The 24,655-nt window shown below is 39.1% G+C and overlaps 2 protein-coding genes across 3 annotated transcripts in view; both read right to left on the minus strand.

Moving 5' to 3' along the window:
- Nucleotides 1-24,655, minus strand: part of LOC309523972 (ras-like protein family member 11A-like) — a 212,123-nt gene that overhangs the window by 117,483 nt on the left and 69,985 nt on the right. The gene's annotated exons all lie outside the window — the stretch shown is intronic.
- LOC309523951 (ligand of Numb protein X 2-like) overlaps nt 1-24,655 on the minus strand; it is a 41,239-nt gene that overhangs the window by 4,053 nt on the left and 12,531 nt on the right. The window contains exons 1-9 of one of the 2 annotated variants that reach the window (XM_082208253.1): nt 20,358-20,376; nt 19,191-19,651; nt 15,589-15,815; nt 14,326-14,522; nt 9,954-10,322; nt 8,216-8,392; nt 4,701-4,875; nt 3,724-3,952; nt 287-445 (exon numbers count right to left, since the gene is read on the minus strand). In XM_082208253.1, coding sequence (XP_082064379.1) covers nt 287-445; nt 3,724-3,952; nt 4,701-4,875; nt 8,216-8,392; nt 9,954-10,322; nt 14,326-14,522; nt 15,589-15,815; nt 19,191-19,591 — 1,934 coding nt within the window. In that variant the 5' untranslated portion in view covers nt 19,592-19,651; nt 20,358-20,376. Of the gene's footprint in view, nt 1-286; nt 446-3,723; nt 3,953-4,700; nt 4,876-8,215; nt 8,393-9,953; nt 10,323-14,325; nt 14,523-15,588; nt 15,816-19,190; nt 19,652-20,357; nt 20,377-24,655 lie in introns of those variants that run through there. The other variant, XM_082208252.1, reaches the window with a different exon arrangement.

Here is a 24,655-nt window from a genome sequence, read left to right on the forward strand (position 1 = left end):
GGGATAAATTAGATAATTCAACGCAGTATAGGAGCACAACAGAATTACCAAACCTCAGAGAGATTTATTTCTCTGGCTTTGTATACTTCTGCTAAAAATTGGTAATTTTTCTGTTTCTGCAACAGGTGTTATGGGATAAAATGCCCTCACCAGTCACTCTTATGAAAAACCCATCTCACTCTGAGTAACGGGGGCAGTAGTTTTATCAAAAAGAGTCATTACATTGCAACACCAGATATTTCATAAAGAATGCAAAAGTAATAGAAACAACAGTGTATGTACATACTTCAGTCTTCTGTCCCAGAAAGCAGGTGTTCCAGGCACAATGGTTTTAATGAAGAATGGATGGTTCCCTTTGTTTTCTTCAAACCCACCAACTATGCTGAATCCCCAGCTCTCAGAGTTGCTTTTACGCAGGATAATGTCTTGACAGCAATGGAGGTGACTGAAATATAAAACAGAGAGCACTCTTTGGCTTCCATATAGAATTCCCACTGTCGTTTTTTATGTGGAGACTGTATTAACTTTCACCTTTATGGCATTCCTGGCTTAACCCCGTCTAGTGTTAGAGGAAGCTAAGCAGGAAATGCCAAGTCTGTGCTACATTTGAGCATTCCTTGAAATCAATACAATTATGAGATCATTGTCAGTAGCAGCACTGCTGCTTGAGAATCAATATCTGGTTTCTGGTGGATCATGCACCAGAAACAAAGACTGCATTCAGCATGCAGGTTCTTTGATCAAAAGCAAATACGATGTTGGGAAAGGCCACCTTGATCAAACACCCAAATCAGGACCTTTCTTTGAAATTGAGTTTTGTACTAAACTTTAAATATATATATAGTATATGTGTAACAATATGGGCTGAAGTGGATTTTCAGAATTATAAAATGCCCTCCAAAGTCACAAAATTCCCAGCATTTGAGAATAAATTTTGGATCCCTTTCACCATCACAATATACTGTGACAAGTGAAGATGTAACACTGACCTACAAACTGTGCTTTCTAAACAAATGCTCCCTCCTCCCCTCTTTTGAAGCAATTTCCCCATACCTTAGTTCCGTCATAATACATGCTGGTCCCACTATCAGAATGCTCATCTGAAATCTCAGTTATCTGAACACAAAGAATTATACCCAAACCTCACTACACAAACAGCTGATTCAGATATCCAAAAAGTTGGAGTTTGTCCACTTCCTTAATTGTGTTGGTTGGCAGCAGCCATTTCATGCAGAAACCAGGGAGGGAGGGAGGCAGAACAGACAAATCATGGATTAGAAATGTTCTCATAGGGTATAATGGAAATAGTCAGCTTGCTATGTGAATGCTCACATAACAAACAATTGACTGGCAACACATTGTGTTTGGAAAGTGATGCCTGAGTGTAATGGTTTGCAAACATATCTCAAACAACAGCTACAGTCACTGGTTTATAAGAGCACTATAGCTTGTGTCAGTGCCCATGTTACATGAAGCTATGGTTAATGGCTAGGAAGGAGGTGAGAAAGGAACACACATCCAGGAAGCCTGCTCTAGCTTTGAAAACTATGTTATGCAGTGCTATGCCTGTAAAATGCTTAATTGTGACCTTGGTTGGAAAAGAACTTGGCCATTATTTTCTCCATATAAGATTTTCAAAAATATTGTAAAAAAGTTGGGGCCAATCCAAAAGGAGAGGGCATTTTTTCTAAACATTTTGGATCTACCAAAAAAAATTATTGGTGATTTCTTCAAAATGGGTTGAAAGCCTTGCCCCCACACTATATGAACAACTTGCTTGTGGTCTATGCCTTCTAAAATAGAAAAGGTATAAACAGTCCTCAAATCAACAGTCAAAGAGAGGCTGGCTATTGTTTCCAAATCAACACTCTCTACAGTCACTCGTTCTAATGCCACCCAACACTCCACTCCATTCCCCTTCTGTCAATCATGCCTCCACTAGCTCTTCTGCTGAAACTATGCTGTGTATTTTTGAAGCCCCGACCTGGCCACAGTGATCCATGCGACAGTCACCTCCAGGCTTGACTACTGTAATTCACTCTACGCGGGGCTGCCCTTGAAGGCTGTCCCAGAAACTCCAGTGGGTGCAGAATGCTGCAGCGAGGCTCCTCACGGGGTCTCTGCCATGGCAGCATATTCACCCAGTGCTTTTCAAACTGCACTGGCTCCCGGTAGAGTACAGGGTCAGATTTAAGGTGCTGCTTTTGACCTTTAAAGCCCTTCACGGCCTAGGACCCTTGTACCTACGGGACCGCCTCTCCCGGTATGCCCCACGGAGAGCCTCAAGGTCCATAAATAGCAACACCCTAGTGGTCCCGGGCACTAAGGAAGTTAGATTGGCTTCAACCAGAGCCAGGGCCTTTTCAACTCTGGCTCCAGCCTGGTGGAACGCTCTGCCTCATGAGACCAGGGCCCTGCAGGATCTGATTTCTTTCCGCAGGGCCTGTAGGACAGAGTTGTTCTGCCTGGCCTTTGGCTTGGAGCCACTTTGATTCCCTCCCTCTCTTTCTTTTTTCCTTTCCTTCTCCTCCCGCGATGAGGCTACATTTTAATGTTTCAATATTTTAATGTTGTATTTTAATTTTTTTTAAAGTTGTATTCATTCAATTTGTTTTCATTATTGCTTGTAAGTAGCTCTGAGCTCGGCCTTGGCTGGGGAGGGCGGGGTATAAGTAAAAATTATTATTATTATTATTATTATTATTACAATGGAGTGGTATCACATATTATGGACAAAGGAGAGATGCAGGAGTCTTTGATGGCAAACTCACTTTTGTCTTCACATCTGGCAGCATCTTCCTGGAGTATATTTTATAGCCTGAATCCACAAAGGCCACATCAACTTGATGTTGATTCTGCCTTCTAAGACAGAGTGGATCAGTTCAATCAAGCTATGATTTCTAATAATTGGTAAACATAGGTTAGAACTCAAACCATGGTTTCAAAACATCTGAGAGGTAGGAAAATATGGTTTATTTTAATAACTTTTAAAAAAGACATATTTAAAAGGCTTTTAGACCATTTTTTAAGCAAAGATGCCATTCAAACAGGTTTGCAGCTACATACAAATATAAATCCCTAAACTTCAATTTTTAAACCAGTTAAAAGTAATATCCAATTCCATCTCACAAATATGCAAGTCAGTGTACCAACAAAAAGCCCATCTAGCACATTAAAAAAGCCAGCATTTGGCAACACAAATTAGCCTCCCAAAGCCATGGTAAGAAAATGGATATTTAAGGCCCATTTAAATGAGCAAAGGGAGGTGATTTGCTTTACATCAGTTGAATTCCTTAACTAGGGTATGGCTGACTTGTTTGTCTTCCTTTGCATTCTGTGCTCTAAATTTTATAAATTTACTCTAGCCTGCAGTTTCTGGGAGAAAGCAGGGCAATGGCCCTAATCATGGTTTGTTAATTCAGACATCAGGCCAAACCATAGTTAAGCTAATTTTGGTTCAATCTCTTAGTCACTGATTTCTCAGTACATTTTAGAATTCTTTTCTTTTAAAAATACTTTCAAGCATCACTTTCCAAAGGCACAACTGGGAGTACTGAAAGCTTCGGTTTTCTTATGTGCTTTAGTTTCATAGGCAAGACTAATTGATCAAAGCAAGTCATACTTTCGTTTACAATATTTAAACCAAAATAGATCAACTAAAATGTAACTAACATACCGTTATTGGGAAAATTTCCCAGAGTGACATCAAGCAGAAAGACTTACCTAGGCAATCCAAGCCACATGATCCAGAGAGGAGCCCAGCTAGCCCAGCTAAACCCACTTTCCCTGGTATCTGGTGCCTCAGTAAATTCAGATGTCTTTTCCGTTACCACAATTTCCAAGGCTTTCAATGTCACTGTGTGCAGTGCTGCATTCGATTTCAGTGCAGAGACTGCTTCACTGTAGTTAAGATGAGTCAGATCAACATTGTTTATACTCAACAATACATCTCCTGTTTTGTAAAAAAAAAAAAAAAAAAAAAAGGACGAGTTATAATATATAACATTATATTTATAGGTAAAAAGGTAAAGGACCCCTGGATGGTTAAGTCCAGTCAAAGGCGACTATGGGGTTGTGGTGCTCATCTCGCTTTCAGGCCAAGGGAGATAGCATTTGTCCACAGACAGCTTTCCGGGTCATGTGGCCAGCATGACTAAACTGCTTCTGGTGCTACAGAACACTGACAGAAACCAGAGCGCACGGAAATGCTGTTTACATTACCACCGCAGTGGCACCAATTTATCTACTTGCACTGGTGTGCTTTTGAACTGCTAGATTGGCAGAAGCTGGGACAGAACAACAGGAGCTCACCCCGCGGGGATATATGTAAATATATATAAAAACACCATTTCTTTGTACAGTCATACCTCATGTTGTGTCCTCTTCAGGTTACGTGCTTTTATGTTGCGTCCCGCAGCAACCCGGAAGTACCGGAATGGATTACTTCCAGGTTTCGCCACTCGTGCATGCACAGAAGCACTAAATCGCACCATGCATGTGTGCAGATGCGGCACTTTGGTTTGTGTCAGTTCCATGTTACGTGCGGGCCTCTGGAACAGATCCCGTCTGTAACACGAGGTTCCACTGTATGGCTATTTAAACCTTTGCAATTTCCTTAGTACAAAATGACATGGTACTTTGTTCTCTTAATGCTAGCCCATGTACCAAATTTAAAAAGCAGGCACTCCAAAGCATCTTACCTCTCTTAATTCTACCATCTCTGAAGAGGCATCCAACAGGCTGTACGCTAGTTACATAAATAGGGAGTTTATTTTTACTGTCTCTTCCACCTCCAATAGTTATTCCCAGAGATTCTTTTGGCTCCTTCTTTATGTTAACTAACTTCTCCTGGCTGAGGTAACCTTGAGGGAGTGCCTGAAAGAGGAGAATGGAGAGAAATAACAGCATGTATATTAATAAGATAGCAAAAAACAGGATGTGGGGGGAAATAACTCCATGAAGCTAGTGTTTTAAAACCCTGATATTTTAGGATAAGGAATCACCACTTTTAGCTATTTCTGCTCTATCTCTCTCCCTCTCTCTCTCCCCGCCTCCCACCCTTAAGGGATTAAGGGCTGTGTGATGATCATCTATTTAGAAATGGCTAAAGAGAATGGGAAATGGATGGGAATAAACCATTGGGGATGCGCACTTTGTTTCCAACTTTAGCACCTCTTTCACAGAAACCAGGCTTGTTTGAATTGCAAAAGGACCCCATGTGACCCAGATGATACTACATATGGTTACTCAATATTTTAATACACTGAATGACTAGATCATATTTACCCTTGTTGTGTGCACAGCATGGAGTAGTAACTGGCTATAGTATTTCCGCAGCATACACATGATTTTTGTGGTGTTATTTAATGGATATGTGCTTCAAGTTATTAGAGTTTTAGTAGTCAGGCAGTGTGGATCCAACATGAATGAACAATAATCATAATCAAAATTTGGGAAATTGATATATATATGAAAAGCAATAGAATATGACAACTATATCAATCACATAGTGATTAAACTGCAACTGCTTTTGGCTCACATTCTACAGGGAAGTCTGTAGATTCCTACTAATAATTTCAAATTACAAAACCAATTAGTGCCTTTCTGCCTAACAGTGAAGCCCTCCCACTTACTCTCCCATGCAGTGGAAAGCACTTGGCTGGCATTTAGCCATGTTTTGAAGTTGGCTTGTTAAGAAGCTGACCAGCTTGTTTTTAAACCAAAAGCTTTGGTTCGTTAATTGGGATTCTGTGAAAATGAAACTAAATGCTAGTATGAACTCAAGGCTTTTCATGGTTTTGTTCCTGCTTGCGCACACAGCACTAAACTACTGCTGCGTGAACAAACCCAATTACTACCAAGTTCCAATTAACATTTTCAGTTCACCTTTCTCAACATAAAGGTAAAGGGACCCCTGACCATTAGATCCAGTTGTGGCCGACTCTGGGGTTGCGGCGTTCATCTCGCTTTATTGGCCAAGGGAGCCGGCGTACAGCTTCTGGATCATGTGGCCAGCATGACTAAGTCGCTTCTGGAGAACCAGAGCAGCGCACAGAAATGCCGTTTACCTTCCCACCGGAGCGGTACCTATTTGCTACTTGCACTTTGACGTGCTTTCGAACTGCTAGGTTGGCAGGAGCAGGGACCGAGCAACGGGAGCTCACCCCGTCACGGGGATTTGAACCGCCACCTTCTGATCAGCAAGTCCTAGGCTCTGTGGTTTAACCCACAGTGCCACCTGCGTCCCTCCAATGGTTCTAATGGTAATGATTGTTATAACCAATGTGAGGGCAAGTCAGTATGGAGCACAATTGAAAATCTTACCTCTAACCCCAAATTACCTCTAACACTACCCTATAAAACTCAAGGAAAAAGTGTTTTCAAAAGTCCAGTCATCCTGTCAGGCCATGAGGAAGGAATGTAATAAAATGAATATAGGAGAGATAAATTTCTTGCACAAACAGCTTTATGACAGCATCAAACTATAAAGCACTTGACTGAAAAATTAAAACACCACATGAAAGGTTCTCAACCAGTTCAATAAGATTTTTTTCACACATAAGGCAATTTAAATAAACAACAATCTGCAAGGGACTGTCATCAGAATGACACTCTGTTCAAGTTCCCCTTACAAGGGGAGGGGAGAGCATCTGGTTATGTTTCTATAAAGGTTGTCAGGATGGCAGCCTTAATCTTCTACTCTCAAAGCATAATCACAAAGTACAATTCTTGTGGTGTGGGGAGCCTGAAACCTATAGAGAGCAATGAAATTTAGCATTACTTCCTTTTAGAAATTTACTTTGCTCTTTGGAACAACTAAAACATCTTGAAAATCCTTCTTAGAATGCATTTTAGCAATGTGGAATAGCAATAGAGGTTTTTACAATCTGGATTTCCACATTTAAAAGATTGAATAATCAGGGGTTTACCAATTTATTTTGTGGGTAGGGTATTTACAACAGTTAGCCAACAACAAAAATACAGTAAATGTAATAGATCTTTTTTACACACTCCAGAATTAATGAAGGTATTGAGGCCAACAGCTACATGATATTAAACAGGTGATAATAAACACAACCTGTTCTAGTCCTACTTATGCTATTAAACCCTATTCTCACTTATTATTCCAAAACTTACTACCTACATAGGCTACTTTAGAGGAAGAAGCTGTTTTCCCATCAGGATCTCTTCTCTCCCCTACCTTCACCAATTCCAGACACCTTCCACTAGCTTTTAACGGAAGAAGAATCTTCATTTGCTCCACATCCATCCCGATGGAGAAACTTCATTTTGGTAAAGAACAGGCACCCCCAAACTTGGCCCTCCAGCTGTTTTCATACTGCAGCTCCCATCATGCCTAGCTAACAGGACCAGTGGGCAGGGATGATGGGAATTGTAGTCCCAAAACAGCTGGAGGGTCAAGTTTGGGGGTGCCTTCACACTCCCCCTGACTGGTGGTTGTCATCTAACCAAATCTAAACGCTCTCAGTCCTCCTCAAGCAAAAAACAACAACTTTCAAGCCAAATTATATTCCTATTCAGGTGTGCTTGGGAAAGAGGTAGGGGCGCATGTGCCAGTCCCACCCCCAACATCCCATTCCTATGTTCAATGCTTTATTATTAATTATTTTTATTATTACAATTAATTTATTAATCACCTTCTAAACCACCATCTCAAGGTGATTTATACATAACCTTTCTGTATTGATCAGGAACCCTGATAAAATTTTATTGACCCATTTTACTTGTGTTGAAGACCATACTCTCAGTTAAAACTGAACAGCAGCATGGCCCAACAAGCCATGTGACCTACATGAACCAAGCATGTCCTCTAAAATATGCTCTGGAATTTTCTGCAATGGAACACTGAGATGCCATGGCAAACACACAGCGGTTTCATCAATAATGAGTCTATGGGTTGTTGTTGTTTAAAGGATTTCTTGAGTGTAGAAAGCCGGGGGGGGGGGCGGGAGAGACCCTGTTCAGAAGACAGTTTCTTTTCCTGTAAAAAATATTAGACCTGTAAGCAAAATCTACATCATTTGCTCAGGAGATCATGAATGTGGAGTTGTTTTTAATATAAACCCATATTTTATCACTCACCGTCTGGCCTTTTCTCATATCTGGTGGTACTATTTGCATAATACCCAGTACTCAAGGAGGAAAGGAATCGAGCCAATCCCTACCCAAAACCAGAACTTAAAATCACCAATACCTTCTGGTAATTGGACTTCCATCGATAATGATTCTGTTCAGGTCTTCTGCGACGATGCACTGGGCTTCCTCCACTGCTACTGCTGCTGGTGTTTGATGCGCTGCCATCTTCAACAGTTTCTGGGAGTTGCACACCAGACTGATGGAGAACAACAAAGTTTACTCTCGCTTCACAAGTCTGTCAAGAAAGCCAAAAAGGAAGGAAGCTTAAAATGATAATGTTCAATCATGCAAATTTGCAGGATCTCTCCAGTGTGTCACTCGAAAAATTATAACAGGTGATTTGTATATTATAATGTACATATTATATTAAGTTATATATATTGAGACAGAGTCTCAAACAAATAAGTGCTTTTCTAAGCCCACATTCCCAGATCTACACTGGCTTGGTCATGTACATAGAATGGAAGATGGCAGGATCTCTAATGGTATGCTCAGTGCTTTTTCTCTAGAAAACTAGTTGCCGGTACTCACCATGAAATTGTTACTCTAAGTGTCACACTTTTTAACACCCCCTCCCCCAAAAAGAGGTGCCGGTACATGAAGTAGTTACATAAGTGCCACACTTTTTAACAACAAAAATAGAAGTGCTGGTACTGTGTACGCTTGAGTGCCCCCCGGGGGGTGGGGGTGGCGGGAAGCACTGGCTAAACGCAATCTGACATGAAGGCTGGCAACATTAATCCCACCATATGGGAATCCTTGCAGATGACCGTAGTGCCTGGAGACGACAGCAAAAACCAAAGGAGAAATGACTGCTGGGAGGAGCGCAGAGAGAAGAAACATCATGGTGTTTCTGCCCCAGCAAAACCAGACACCTTCATCTGCCCCAGCTGAAATAAAACATGTCTCTTCCATGCTGGTCTCTACAGCCACAACAGGAGCTGTAACCCTCCAACGGTTTACTTTACCCCCGATGGCACACACTTCCACTGTCTCTTGAGAAAGATGCCAACAATATTATAATATAATTATAATATGAATGCTGAAGTTAGTTCAGCACTTGGCTGCCAGGTTCTTTTAAAGTTCCAGTGCAGATACAAGACTGCCTCCCTCCAAATTATGGTTTACAAACCAGGAGACAACCCTTGCTTACTCATATTTCAATCAATGCCTATCTAATTCTAAAACTTGACATATCAAGCATAGGACAGCACTGCAACGAAGTGGGCAAACAGAGTGGATTGATTTAAATATTCAACAGGAAGCACTAATTTAAACTCTTCACTTGTATAGCTTACAGGCATATTGCATTAAAACAGAAATGAGAGGGGCAAACTGTGAAATCAATTTATTTTTGTTTGTGTGTCTATACATAGAGTATATGCAAAGACAACGAGCTGAAGACTGAACTTCCAAGTTTGCAAAAGGAAGAGACAGATCACTGCTTTGTTGTGCGAGTTAAAAATAAATAGTAAATAAACCAGGTTCAATTATCATCAATAAAAAGATCCCACTTGCAGTTCTGGGAAAGAGATCTCTTCATATTACCAAGGCTTCCCTCTTGCAACATTTGAAAACTCAGATAAGTTTAATTAGAGTGTTGACTGTGGCACTCCTTAAAGCAAGTGGTGGGGAATTTTTTTCAGCCAGAGTACTGAATTCCCTCATGGCTAACATTCTGGGGGCCAAAGGCAAAAAGTGCCCATGGCAACAAATACAACACTTACCTTTGTAAAGCAATCTGGAGAGCCAAATTCAACCACAGGCCCAAAATTCCCCACCTGTGACTTAGTTACCTGGATTATCTGTGCAGCTGCTTCAGGAGTTCCCTGTCTTAGATCCTGGCCATTTATAGAGAGAACTTTATCATTCCGACTAAGTTTCCCATTTTTGGCTGCCAAGCCTCCATCTAGAAGGTCCAGAATGAAAATCCCAGGCTCATCTGTTTTTCTGATCAATTTGATGCCAAGAGGTTCAGATCGGTCTCTCTTTACAAGGGTAACATGGATCACTTCCTGGTTTACTGAACGGCTGGAATCCAGTTGCCCAGTTCTGGTGGTAAACCCTTTCTCTTGCAGTACTATGAAGTGAAACACAGCACAGCGCTGACGCAGTAAGGAGATAGCTTGAGCATGGGTCACACTGCTGATGTTGACGCCGTTCACCTTGGAAGAAAATAAAAACAAAGAGTTGATCACTATACTACCTGGTACAGAGCCTTGTACTATGATACCCTGTCCCTCCCTTCTTCCAGGAAAAAAAGAAAAAAAAAAGATAGAATAAGAGCAATGAAGGGAGATAGATCGCCCTTCACAGGAGCAGTTCATTTCCTCAATAATTTCTTTCATTTTTTTTTAATCATTTCTCTTTTTACAACTGAAGCAATAAGAATAATCCAAATATAAAACACACAATTATTTTCAACTTCCCTTCCCCCCTTCCATGGTTCATTTTATTAATTTCTTTTCCATTACATATTCTAATTTTCCCAACATTTTCTTTTTCTCAATTTTATATCTCAATAATTCTTACTGCTGAATTTACTCTATTACTATTAACTTTTTAATATGTTTACATTACTTTTTCAAATAGTCTACAAAACATTTCCATTCTTCTTTAAATACTTTTTCATCCTGGTCTCTTATTCTGTTTGTCAAACTTGCCATATCTATATACTCTACTAACTTCATCTGCCATTCTTCCTTTGTTAGTATTGTATCTTCTTTCCACTTCAGAGCATATACCATTCATGCTGCTGCTGTTGTATACATAAAAAGTGATTTCTGGTCTTTAAATACACTTATGTCTATTATACCTAAAAAAACCCGTTTCTGGGCTTTTAACAAATGTCTTTTGAAACATTTTCTCCCACTTCATTATATATAATATCCCAGTAAGTCTTAACTTTTTGCATGTCTACCACAGATGATAAAATGTACCTTCTTTTTCTTTACATTTTCAACAGATATGTGATTCAGATTTATACATCTTAGCTAATTAACTCGATGGCAGATACCACCTGTAAATCATTTTCATAAAGTTCACCCTCAATGTGTAACATGCTGTAATTTATTTTTTTAAAAAAATTCCATAGTTTCTCTCCCATGCACTCATATCTATATTATGATCTATATCTCTTGCCCAGTGAATCATAGCTGATTTTACCAGTTCATCTTTTGTTTCCCATTCTAATAATAACTTGTACATTTTGAAAACCACTTTTCCTTTACTCTCAATAATCTTTCTTTCAAAATGTGAGCTTTGGGTCATAAAACCCCTCCACCTGTCCTATCTAAACAAATCATTTATCTGATGATACTGCAACCAGTCCGTTCCTGCCTCTCCAAATTTCTCAGCTCAGCAATTTTTATTTCTCTATTATATCTTAATCAGGAGAGGCTATGCATGTTTTAAACTGGAGCTTGGACGTAGTCATAGGCTGGATGGGGGCAAAGAAGCACATGGACTGAATCCTGCTAAAACAAAAGCTCTTTGGGTGATAGGGCTGGGTGATATCTGGTTTTCAAAAGCACGATATATCACCAGCTAAACATCATGATATACAAATATATCACAATGCCTAAAAATTAAGAATAATAATTTATTATTTATACCCCAGCCATCTGGCTGGGTTTCCCCAGCCACTCTGGGCGGCTTACAGCATATATCAAACATAGTAAAATATCAAACATTAAAAACTTCCCAATACAGGACTAACTTCAGATGTCTTCTAAAAGTTATGTAGTTCATCATCTCTTTGGCATCTGAAGGGAGGGCGTTCCACTGGGAGGGCGCCACTACCAAGAAGACCTTCTGCCTGGTTCCCTGTAACTTTGCTTCTCGCAGTGAGGGAACCACCAGAAGGCCTTCAGAGGATGGAACTATGTAGAGGCAAACAGGGCAATGTCCTGGCAACTGCTACTACAACTTAAAGGTCTAAAACTGATAAATTTTTACCTTAATATATTGTTACAACTGTTATTTTATAGTACATATTATTTTTAAATTAGCACATTTCCTATAAAATGTGGAGGGAAACTTTTTAGGGAAAACCACATCTTCAGCATCTTGCAATCTTGGCAAATCCTTTTTTTAATACAGACATGAAGGAGTCCAATAGATTCTAAATATTATTTCCTGCTGTATTAGTCTTAATTTAAGATTAAGTCTCAGAAAGCTGCTGGGCTATACAAACTAGTTAGGAGATGTTGTAACTGAAGGTACTGGCACTGGGCCCCATCTGGTAGATGATATTTTTGCCTTAAAACAATATAACTGTAAAACTCATCTTCCTCATCTATCAGTTGGTCCAGAGTCGAAACACCTGCTCGCATCCAATTTTTCCATATTCTCATATTTGTAGCAATTTTTAATATAGTGTTTCCCAACAAGGTGAGTTTGGCATGCGAGTATGGATCAAATTTATTTTTATTAGATAATATGTTCCGTATTTTTCTAACTGACTTAGTTGTTTCTAGAGACACCGGAGATTTCAAGTATTTTGATCCCATTATTGTCCAGCCCACTAAAGGTGCTTATATGCATACTCTAAAGCGGCCCACATTGGAAAATTAAAACCAACAGTGGGTTTTCAGAATTCAATACATGATAGTAAATAAGCTTCCGTGCATGTGTGATTTAGCGCTTCTGCGCATGTGGCAAACCCGGAAGTAACCCGTTCCGGTACTTCCGGGATTGCCGTGGATGTTCACCAGAATGGACGCTAGACAAGGCAGACGTTCACGGAGGTATTACTGTACTTCTTGAAAGAATGTGTAATCAGATTTTGACCTACTGGCATCAATTCCAAATGGACCAATTAATAGCATAGCCATATATTTTACCAAAAGCATCAATCATTTGCATCAAAATGGGAATGCTAGTCTGAGGTTTCAAAATAAACAATAAAATATTGTCAGCAAATAAAACTAATTTATATTTGAATGTATTATGAACTACACTGTAAATATCACAATGCAAATGTTAAAAAGCAATGGTGAGTGTGGAAATCCTTGTCTGGTTCCTCGGGCCTGAGGAAAAGTGGCAGACATAATACCATTCACTTTGATTCTTGATGCAGGTTCTTCATATGTTACTTTAATCCATTTTATGAAATCCAATGAAAATCCAAATTTAAGTAAAGCTACTTAACTCGGGTAGCGCTGTGGTCTAAACCACAGAGCCTATGGCTTGCCGATCAGAAGGTTGGTGGTTTGAATCCCCGCAACAGGGTGAGCTCCCATTGTTCGGTCCCTGCTCCTGCCCACCTAGCAGCTCGAAAGCACATCAAGTGCAAGTAGATAAATAGGTACCGCTCCAGCGGGAAGGTAAACGGCATTTCCATGCGCTGCTCTGGTTCATCAGAAGTGGCTTAGTCATGCTGGCCACATGACCCGGAAGCTGTCTGCGGACAAACGCTGGCTCCCTCGGCCTATAGAGCGAGATGAGCGCTGCAACCCCAGAGTCGTCCGTGACTGGACCCAACGGTCAGGGGTACCTTTACCTTTACTTCCATATACTGTTCATAGATTTTTGTCAAAAGCCTTTTTAGCATCTAGCGATGTGATTACAAATGGTCTTTATTTTTATTTAGAGCTACCAAATCCACCACTAATCTAATATCATCTGCAGCTTATCTTGTTTTTATAAAGCCAGTCTGGTCCCTCTTGATAATCGCTGCTATTACCTGCTGAATTCTATTTGCTAGAATCACTGTTAGGATCTTTATATCAACATTGATCAAGGATATAGAGCAATAGTTTGTGCACTGTGTATGGTATTTATCTGGTTTGGGAATAACTGTAATGTAAGCTTGATTAAATATTGTTGACAAAATACCTTCATGAAGTATCTCATCATATAATTGATGAAGTTTTGGTGCCAATATATCTATATATGACTTTTACCATTCAGTGGGGAATCCATCCAATCCTAGTGTTTTGTCACTTCGTCATTTTAAGGATAGTTTGATATCCACTTAAATGAATAGATTCTTATTATAGTGGATATTCTTTTCTTCCAAATCTTTACACCAGTTTAAATACTTTCAAAATGCTCCCATATATCTCCTCCCCTTGCAAACTAATTTTCAAACATGATTTTGCATTTTAGTGTCCTGGAATTGATTTGTAATTTTAATCTGAAGCCTTTTAATTATATCAAACCTACTTCCAGGATATGGTCTCCAGGCGCTATTTTTCCATCTGCAGCAACAACTGAATCCCGAAGAACTTCTTGGACAACAATGTTGCCTAGTGGGGTGTCTTTACCCCCAACTATCCGCATCCCAAGTTCTTCCTCAGGGTCTTCTCGGTGAATTTCAATTGTAGTTGTCTCTGCTAAAAGACTGGCTCTTTGGGGTAAATCTGAAAGTGGGAATCAGAGATGGGAGAGGGAAGACAAAGGAGACACACTTGCAGATCAAATCTAGAAATTTTAAATACTGGTGACCTATTTCACTGATTCTGAACAGCCCAGTATGCAAAATAAGTATAACTTTCCATTTCCTAAGACTTAATTTTCCTTTATTCCTAGCAAAACAGAAACAAAAGGATGTTTTCAAAAGAGCACTTTTGTCCCCTCTCCTTGGTTCATCTGTGGATATGTATTGTACAAATACAGTACAATCAACAGCACCTGTGCTTATTATGGACAGAAATAAATAAACTGAAATAGAAACTTAAATATACAGGGCTATGTATTCTACACTTCTTAAAAACTTAAATACTGCTCCAATGGAACTCCTGCACTGAGAAAATCTGAACTATGCAATCTATATAAACAATGAAAATGACTATTTGACTATTTCCTCTTATTTAGGTTTTATTATTCATAGGAGAGTAAAAAATCTATGCAAGACACTGAATCCCTGCTTACAAATTACTAGAAATCCTACAAAGCTACTTATTTGGCTTCTGAGATTTCAAATGCATTGTTCACACACTTTCAAACATGTATCTTTGCAACTTACCTTTAAAAAAATAAAGTCAAGATTCTTAGAAAATTGGGTTCTGTCCCCAGTACAGCAAAACCTCAGATCCTGAACGCCTCCATTTTGGAACTTTCGGCTCCCCAACACTGAAAACCCGGAAGTAAATGTTCCGGTTTTTGAATGTTTTTCAGAAACCGAACGTCCAGCACAGCTTCCGCTTGAGTGCAGGAAGCTCCTGCAACCAATCGCAAGCCGTGCCTCGGTTGTTGAGCATTTCGGAAGCCAAACAGGCTTTTGGAATGCGTTACGTTTGACAACTGAGGTCTGACTGTACCACAATTTGAGCAGCCTTGCTTATAAAACTGTAGCTTTCGACTCTTTTACCACAAACTAATGAATTTTTGTAAACTTATCAGATGGAATGAAAACTAAAATAATTTTTGCAAAGGCAGACTTGCTTTCTCTAACCATAGAATTCATTCTGAGAGATGAATGCATACCTTCTTCACTCCCATCAAAGGCTGGATTAATCAATCCAGGTTCCGGTGTCTCCAGGGAAACCACTGCAGCTATTGAACTTCCAGAAACAAGGGACGGCACTGCGTTCAATATCTCAGGCTCCTTTACAGTACTCACTTCCTGTCTGGAAAGAGAATCTGCCTTCAACCTGAAGCGAGGATTCTTTTTCCTTTCAAGATGAGCTTTGAACTTCTTGAACCCAGGACACCTGCATGAGAAGGCAAACATCTATGAAAGGAGATGTATCTTTCATTACACACCATTATGATAGGGACATGAAAGTACTTCACAAAGCAACACAAGTTTTGACAACCACACAGTTTCCACTGACAGGATGGGTGGGGCGGCTGCTTTCACGTAGTTTGCCTATCCAATATACAGATGTCATTGTCAGCTTAAATAAATCAGTAAGTTTAAGAAATCAGAGAGGAGAGAAAGCCACTACTTTCATTTGCTATGGAGTAACTCTCATTTGCTCCCTTGTTTGCTAATCAAGCACCGTATGTTATTTACAGTATATGCATCTTTTAATGCATAAGCAAATATTTGGGACTGAAGAAGAGAAAAGAATTGCTGTGAATTAAGCATATTGGTAGTCCACGCCTTTAGTTTTCAAGAGGTGACCATATATTTTCTAATGATTTCTGTCAAGTCAATTATATAACAAGTTACAGTGATTCATTTATTTAAGTTCGCTTAGCTCAAAGAATTTTTTTCAACTGCAGCTTTGTCTAGGGCTGCCAAGGAATGAACAAGACAGCAAATTTAGACTCCCAGATGCATTAGAGCTTAGGGGTATTGGGGGAGGGTGCACATTGATGAGTCAAAATGAGGACTTGTTGGCACTAAGTTCGCATTTATGTTAATAAGGATCCCCTTTTTTCTTTGGTTTATCAGTGATGCTGCCAAGCATTATCATTAGTGTGTATTTAAGTTTTGACAATTAGGGCAAAAATTAACTAGGAAGCATCTCATCCTCTAAATTAAGAAAAAATCCATAAGCTAGTGGTGAACTACTATATCTGCAGTGTAGCTTTATATTTGACTCAGCATCCATATTCCTCAACTCAAAAGTTTCCATACAGCCCACCAAAGCACTATGACCAAAATCCTCAAGCCATATACTTCGGAAATACTCCTCAATGATACTGATTCAGAAGAACATTAGAACTACACTCTATTTACTTAGGAGAACCATGTTTCAGCGGAAGCGTAACTATTCATGTTTATTTGAGACTCTGTACCAGGTGTTACCAGGTGGGTTTAAGTCTTAAATGTAAATAGATTATCCATTTATAACCCATTGGCTCAATTGAAAAGCCAAATTAGCAGCAGTCTCACATATTTTCTTCCATCCTACTCTCTCTTGGCTTCACTTTCAGCTTGCAGAGATGGCAAATGTTCAAACTACTGTTTGTGTTGAATAAGATAAGAGTCAAGCCAACTGAGAAGGAAGGAGGGAAGTCACAAATCCATGGCCCATTTCCAGGATAGTCTGACTTGAACTACTGTTTCTGTTTATTAATTTATTAGATGTATATCTTGCTCTTCCTTCCAAAGGTGCCTAGGGTGGCAGCCAAACAAACAATCAATCAAAACATCTAAAAAATGTTTTTTCAGAATAACAAGCTGTCCACACATCAGCTTGAGGGCGAGTTGTACCCAGTGCACATCCTACTCAGAGTAGACTCACTCAAAATAATGAACGTGACTAATTTAGGTCCATTAGGTCTACTCTGAGTAAAACTTAGTTGGAGACAACTTTATCATTTTTGGATCAGTTAAGGAGTGATACAGGGCTCATTAAATACATAGCCTAATTAGAAACAGTTAATAAGGTCTTAGTTCACCAAAACATTATAAAATTAAGAGATTGAGGACAAAATATTAGAATATTTTAAATTTTTGGACTTTGTTTGCAATGCTGTTTTACAAATTATGAATTGTTTTGGTATTTTAAAAAAATAAATATTTTTTAGTGTACACTATATCAGAAAAAAAAAATAACTTTTTAAAAAAGTAACATTCAGACATACCCAAATTCTAACTCAATCGCCATCTGGACAGTGTTCAGTCAGTCTGGCTGTATCAGCACCAGTCTGCTATGTTACACCTTAATGGCTAATTTATAGGATGATTTGTCTTCAGATACATTAGCAACAGTAGTTAACTAGGAGCAAAGATATTTACAGCTACAGAAAAAAAAGTGTGTTGTTCTGCTAGAAACAAACACGTAGCCTTCAAATTACTGAAACATGTTTGCTCTTTTTATTAGCTCATGTTATGTATGTTAAACCCAAGATAGGTTCTGTTTAGAGTCTAGTACTGAAATAAATGTTATAGGCACACCACAACCTACAGTGGAAAGGCTGTAATACATGCAGGTGCCACTACTGGAAAGCTCGGTATCTGAAATCTCAGTTATCTGAACACAAAGAATTCAAATAACCAATCAGCTAGAGTTTGCCACTTCTTTCTTGTGTTTTGCTGGTTGATGGAAACTATTTCAAGGGGGCAGGGAGAGAGATTGGAGAATCAGGGAGGAGAGCTGTTTTCCCTTTGTTTGGTCTTTCCTGATTGGCTGCAGCGATCTTAGGCAGAAACCAGGGAGGGATAGAGAAGAGACATCTCATGGATTAGAAACGTTCCCATAGGAAATAAGAGAAATTATCAGCTTGTTGTGTGAATACTTGCCAAATGAACAATTAAAGTCCAATTAGACCAGCAGCTCTTCACATGCAGGTGCTTGTGAGAGCCATCAGCAGCTTTGCAACTTAACAGTACAATCCTAACCTCGTCTACTCAGAAGTGAGGCTAAGATTGTAGTAAAAAGCTTCCTATGTTTGACAATGTAAAAACATTTTTGTTGAAACTATCCATATAGCTTTCTTCACTACTCAAAATTTTAATTTAGAGAAAGATGGCTTACATTAGCACATACACATAACATAAGACTATGATTATGTCAGGAAAGGAAAGGGGAATTAAAATTACTCCAGAAAGAGGAAAGATGGCACTTTCATAAGACTGGCCCGCTTTTTAAAACACCCACACAGAAATATTGGTCTAACCTGCTTGCCAGACGAACTCAGAGGCTGTTAAAAATAAATGAAGGATTAACATCGATTGTTTTATTGGAACTATCTGGACTAATTAAGAGAAGCAGCATAAATGTGAGATCATCATCACCCCCCAAACCTCAGGGCATGGAAAGCTAACCAGAGACTTATAATTTGGCATAAAATTTGGATTGTTTGATTATTGTATAATTTGGAATGTTATTAATGTGGTTTTTATTGGATTGTTAAAATAGAAAAATTAATAAATATTATTATAAAAAAGAAACAGAAAACTTCCACATGAATACATACATTCAAAAAATGGGAACTAGCCCATTAACATATTTTAGCAGTCAAGCGATCTATTTCTTAACCAAGAATGCAGCCTAGTTTCCCTCTATTGTTAATATATGCGATATTCAGGCCAAAAATAAACAGAAATTATAAGTTACTAATAAAGGTGAAGGAGCCAGAGAGGATAAGATGCAAGTATAGTTAATGGCACTACTGAACCATATACACACCTGTTTTGCAAGTGAGCCTCTAACTCACACCGTTGCATAGTGTGCTTACAATCTTCTTGAAAGGGGCAGAGAACAATGAGCTTATCAAGTAAATTCCGCACTAAAAGGGAAGACTTCCGGCACTGCTGGAAGGACAGCTTTTTCCGATCCATAGGGCAGAAGTCATACTCCTGCATGAAGTTCTCAAGGCACTTAAAACAGTATGTGTGTCCACAAGGTGTGTCCATAGGCTGCAGCAAAGGCTGAAGGCAAATATGGCAAGTGAGCTCATCGTCCACTTCATCCTGGAAGTTATAAAGATGATTGTCTAGCAACAAGTGGAGCTGCCCACACTCATGGCACCGTTCTCCAAGTCTGAAGACCGGTTCTTCTCCTGCAGTCTCAGCCATGGCACCCAACATCTGGCGTGTTTACAATCAGGGGGCAAGGCAGGTCTTTTGGCGGTAGTGAAGAGAAGATACCTAAAATGAAGAAACGAATGCTTATCAGAATGTTACACCAGCAGACTGATCCAAGTCTGGTCTTCTGGGAGAAAGCTGTGAGGTCACTCTTTTCCTTGCCTGTTTTGTTTAAGTACACTTTTAAAAGTTTATCTTTGATGATATAAGGGCCAATATGTTTAACAAAAAAGTGGTAGACATTCTTTCAAATTTTATCCATGAAATTCTCACCAGGGCAGCCTCAATAAGAAAATGATTGAGGGCAAACAATAGTGCTTTTCTATGGTTAGAGATCTTCCCCTGCAATGTGCACTTCATGTGAGGTCATTAATTAGTCTGACTTTACATTCTCTGCCTTGTGGCTTGGGTTGGTAAACCTTTACTGATGTGAATAAGAACTATGAATCACTGTTCAGTAACAGTGGCAGGAGTTGTGTGAAATGTGTTAAGTCAACAAATTATCCCAATATTTCCAACTACGGGAGGTGCTGCAAAGGATCTTTACAGAACAAATTCTGCACCTTCCTACTTGATAAGGTAGAAAGGAAACATTTTTAAATTAGGTAATATTTCAAACCATCAAATCAATTTTTAATTAAAAAGATGAGATCACTACTTTACTCTGCAATGTATACAAATTTCATGTAGTAAAAAATGCAATATTTACATATAAGTAATGTACTTTAGATAACTGAAGACATTTGTTTGTAAGGCCATTTAAAATTACCTGCAATTGATCCACTCTCCACCCACCCAGTTAAGACTGATGTCATTGGGTACATTAATGCTACTTTTGCAACTTGTGATCCAATTCAAAACTCATTTTCAGTCTGCTGACAGATTTATTGCTTGACATTGACAAAGCTGTCTGAGAAGAGATGCTTTTAAGCTGAGCAGTTTTGCAACTATAAACAGATACAGATATTTGTGTCACTTCCTTAGACAATTTCTAATACAAACTTAGAAGAGAATATTTTTGTTATCACCCAAGCATCTTATAATACACATTCAAGAAGCAAGCAGTTAACACCCTTCATTAAGTAACTAAAGTCATATTCAGCAAATATTCATTGTGACCCTTGCAGATGGTAATTATAAACAAAGTACAAACCCTCAGTAAAATATCTAACTCTAGTGTATTTATGTAACTTTATTTTACATTTCCAACCTAGCCCATTTCATAATCACATAATAAAGATATATTTTACATCTGTTTTTAATATTTGTTATGATAGAGACTCATAACAATTTATGAGGAAAGAGACTGGTCAACAGGGCAGAGATGCAATGAAAAAGGACTAAAAATATGCTGTGGGAGAAACTGACACTATAGAATTGACATGTGTGAGAGAAGGGTTGAGGAAATGAATGTGAATATTGTGTTTGCAGGAGAAACTGCTGGAAGGAGGAGGTAAGGCTGAAGTCTGTTGCTATGTCAGAAGGCAGTTGATATGCCACATGACTTAGCCAGACACATAGCTGTTGTTTAGGAATTCTTAAAATATAAATATTGCTGTATCTTCTATCCAATGAGACACTTTCCTCTCGGCCTAATTAGTGTCCCTTGCAATGCTAAATAATGACCTCCTGTTTGACTGAGGTGTATGAATTCTATTGGCTGTTCCAGGCAGCCCAGGGTATCGGTCTGGAACCCCAGTATTTCCCCAACACAACAAAATGAAATATCAGAGTAATGGAAGGCCAGTCTCTATGCCAGGGATGTAGAGCCTAAGATTCTCCATATGTTGTTATACTACTCCAGCTCTCATCAGTGTCAATCTATGGGTCAGGCACAAAGGGAGTTGTAATCTGGTAACCTCTCGAGGGCCACATTTCCCCATCCCTGCTTTATGCCCTCAGATTTCTACATATTTAACACAGCCCTGAACACCTTGTGACCCATCAAGCCAATCACAATTTACTACTACTTCGAGCAACCCATCTAGATTGGCCAAGGTCTGCATTCAATGGGGTAAAAATTATGCTGGCTCATCATAATGTACAGAAAAAAGGGGAAAGTTGTAAGTTGTATGTAAGTTGCCCAACATACAATTTCAGCTTCTGTTTAAATTCTTCATTGTTGTCAGCCACCTTGAAGTCCTGACAGTAAAAAAATAGAGTAAAATAAACTTTCTTTCAAATAAAAAAAATTCCTTCCAGTAGCACCTTAAAGACCAACTAAGTTAGTTCTTGGTATGAGCTTTCGTGTGCATGCACACTTCTTCAGATACTTCTTTCAAATACTGATGTTTTACTCCATTACTGCCCAAGTTTTACACAAAATTCTTGGAGATCAAATCAAAGTAGCTTTTAACCACTGAGGCTCAGATTTCTAACATCCAAGAAAGTGTTGAATGTACCTCATTACTTCTCTTAAGTCCATAAAAGGAAGCTGATCAGACTGTTAAAAACTCAGACCTGACCTTAGCGATGAAAGACAATCCACACCTGTCTGCACGATGGTAAAGTGAAAAGCCCTCCTAAGCATGGCAAGCTGGAACTAGTCTATTGAGTCCTCAGTGACTGAATCAGAAAGCAGATGTTCCATGTGGTGTTATTCAATAAGAGTTTCTGAATTGGTTCTTTACTACCATATGTGTAAAACTGGGCATTATTTTAGGCTTGTAAATGAACCCACAAAAGTTATTGCCCCACAAAAAATGCTTCTTAGGCTAAAAATAGTTCTGATTCTCCTTTAGCAGCTACCTGCAATTTCTATGACGAATGAGGAAGGGCTTTGCCTCCTCTGGCAGCCCAACTGGTTTCTGTAGTAATGGGTAATGATACAAGTTAAACATTGTCTCCAGGTATTATAGGTTGGAGCCAAGACTCCACCCATTAGTGTTCTTGTGGTTACTTTCATTTTCCTATGCAGTTGCATAAAGCTGATAATCAATAAAAAGCAACTTGTTCTGGGTCTACAAAAGTGAGTAGGCCTATGCTGGCCAGTGTGCATGAAATTCCATGGCAAGCTTTTTAAGCTGCTTCAACAACCCTCTGGAGAAATCTCTTAAAAGAGATTCCCGAAGCCCCATCTACTTAATGTTTCACACATTGTGTTTTTTGATGTTTAGGAGAGTTAAACTGTTCTGTTACTGGCGGTGTTAATGTATTTTAAATGATGGAAGTTCTGCAATGTATTTATAATTTTTTATTTTTATCTCTAATATTTTATAGCATTTTTTGTACTTTGCTTGTAATATTTGTGAACTGCTTAAGTGTTTCTTTGAAAAAATGTGAAGAACAATATAAATTATATATGCTACAGTTATCAGGCTAGAACTTAAGTATTTGCAGTACTTTATTACTCTAAACCAGGGTTTCCCAAATTTGGGTTGTTTTTGTTGTTTTGGACTAAAATTCCCATCATATTTGACCACTGGTCCTGCTAGCTAGGGATGATGGAAGTTGTAGTCCCAACAACTGGTTTGGAAGACCCTGCTCTAAAGTTTAAAGAAACTCAGCTTTTAAAAGTTCCCTGATTACTGATAGAGGAAATGAGGCTTTATTCAGCTCACTGGTTTTCAAGCTGCGTTCCAAGAGAGCTTGGCATTCTATGCAAGCTTGAGTATTTGGTAACAAGATTGGTAACAAGGGGGAAATTCCTCTAAAAACTTGTCCACCACTTGTTCTTCCCAAGCAATGTGCAGCAGCTGGAGTGTGTTGGATGCATCCTAGGATACACTGATAAGACCCAACAGGACTGGCCAGTGTTCCATGTGAGCTACCTACACCCTCGGATTTGTTTCAGTATCATGAATTCCACAGCAGACACTTGAGGATTCCCAATCAATATGGAATGGATTCCTGACGGAAGAACCTTTGAAAACCTGCCCATGCTGTGCTATAACATCAAAAGCAAAGAGAAATTTTTAAGTAGCATTAACAGTGGCTATACGAAGGCTGCTACAGAAGCCAACCTGACCAGTTAAAGGCTTGAAGGATTCCTCAGCAAAGTCCTGTCCCTTAGGGCTACTCCTATATGGATTTTCCATAGAGGGCTTACCTGGTGGTGGTTGCAGAGGCTGTCTGGCAGGCAGAAGTGCCATGATAAGTGCTAGGCAGTTGGGAGCCATCACTTTCCACAATGACCTTGATGTAGTAGAGTTCCACAGCATTGCAATACATTTAAACAGTGAGCCCTGACCAACAACAGTCAGAGCTTAAGGGTGGTGGTGGGAATTAAAGGATGTCCCTAAGCATGCATCAGTGGTGGAGAGTACCGTGTGCAGACTCCAGGTATTTTTACCTTCTCAGTCCTCAGCCATATTGTTACTTTCAAGCAGCAGGGTTCTCTCCCCACTCCAGGGGCCAGTTTACATTATCATTACCACTGTTCTAATAACCCCTGATGCCTGAAATAAAAGAACAATTGCATGCTGCTGGTTTCTAGCTATAAAAAGCCAAATGAGGCACCCATTATGCTTTATAGTCTTGCTAATTTAAAATTATTCCCTACAATAGCAGCAAGTTGTCTGCTCTTGCCTCTAATCATGTCAAATTACAGTGCTTTCACCATTTGCTGAATCACACATATTCTCTTTGTATTTACACATCTATGGCATTACAGAATACTAATAACTTAGTTATGCCAAATATAAAGACAACGATGAGTCTTTCAGTTCATTTTGCATTTTATTTAATCTTCAAATCTAGGAAGAAATCCAAGGAATGAAATGCTGACTAAAGCAGTGTTTTTCAACTTTTGCTGGCTCAACTGTAAAACACCTAGCTATTAAGATCCTACAGGCAAAATCATATTCTGTTCTTCCTATCAAACAAAATAATATACCTCAAGGAAAAGTAGAATAGAATCCTGGCCTCAGGGAGTAAAAACAAACAAACCAACCAGAAATTTCAAGGTGGGAGGTGTTAGTACTAGGCTGCTACAAAGCAGAATAAGCCTGTTTAGTAGGAACATGTATAATGGGCAGCTCATTTTTTATACTTGAAATAAATGCTTAGGGAACCATGGAACTAACAATGTAACTTAGGTGGATTTGTAGCTGGTTGACCGACCAAACC

Source organism: Podarcis vaucheri (assembly GCF_965113315.1).
Source record: "Podarcis vaucheri genome assembly, chromosome: Z".
NCBI classification, from domain to species: domain Eukaryota; kingdom Metazoa; phylum Chordata; class Lepidosauria; order Squamata; family Lacertidae; genus Podarcis; species Podarcis vaucheri.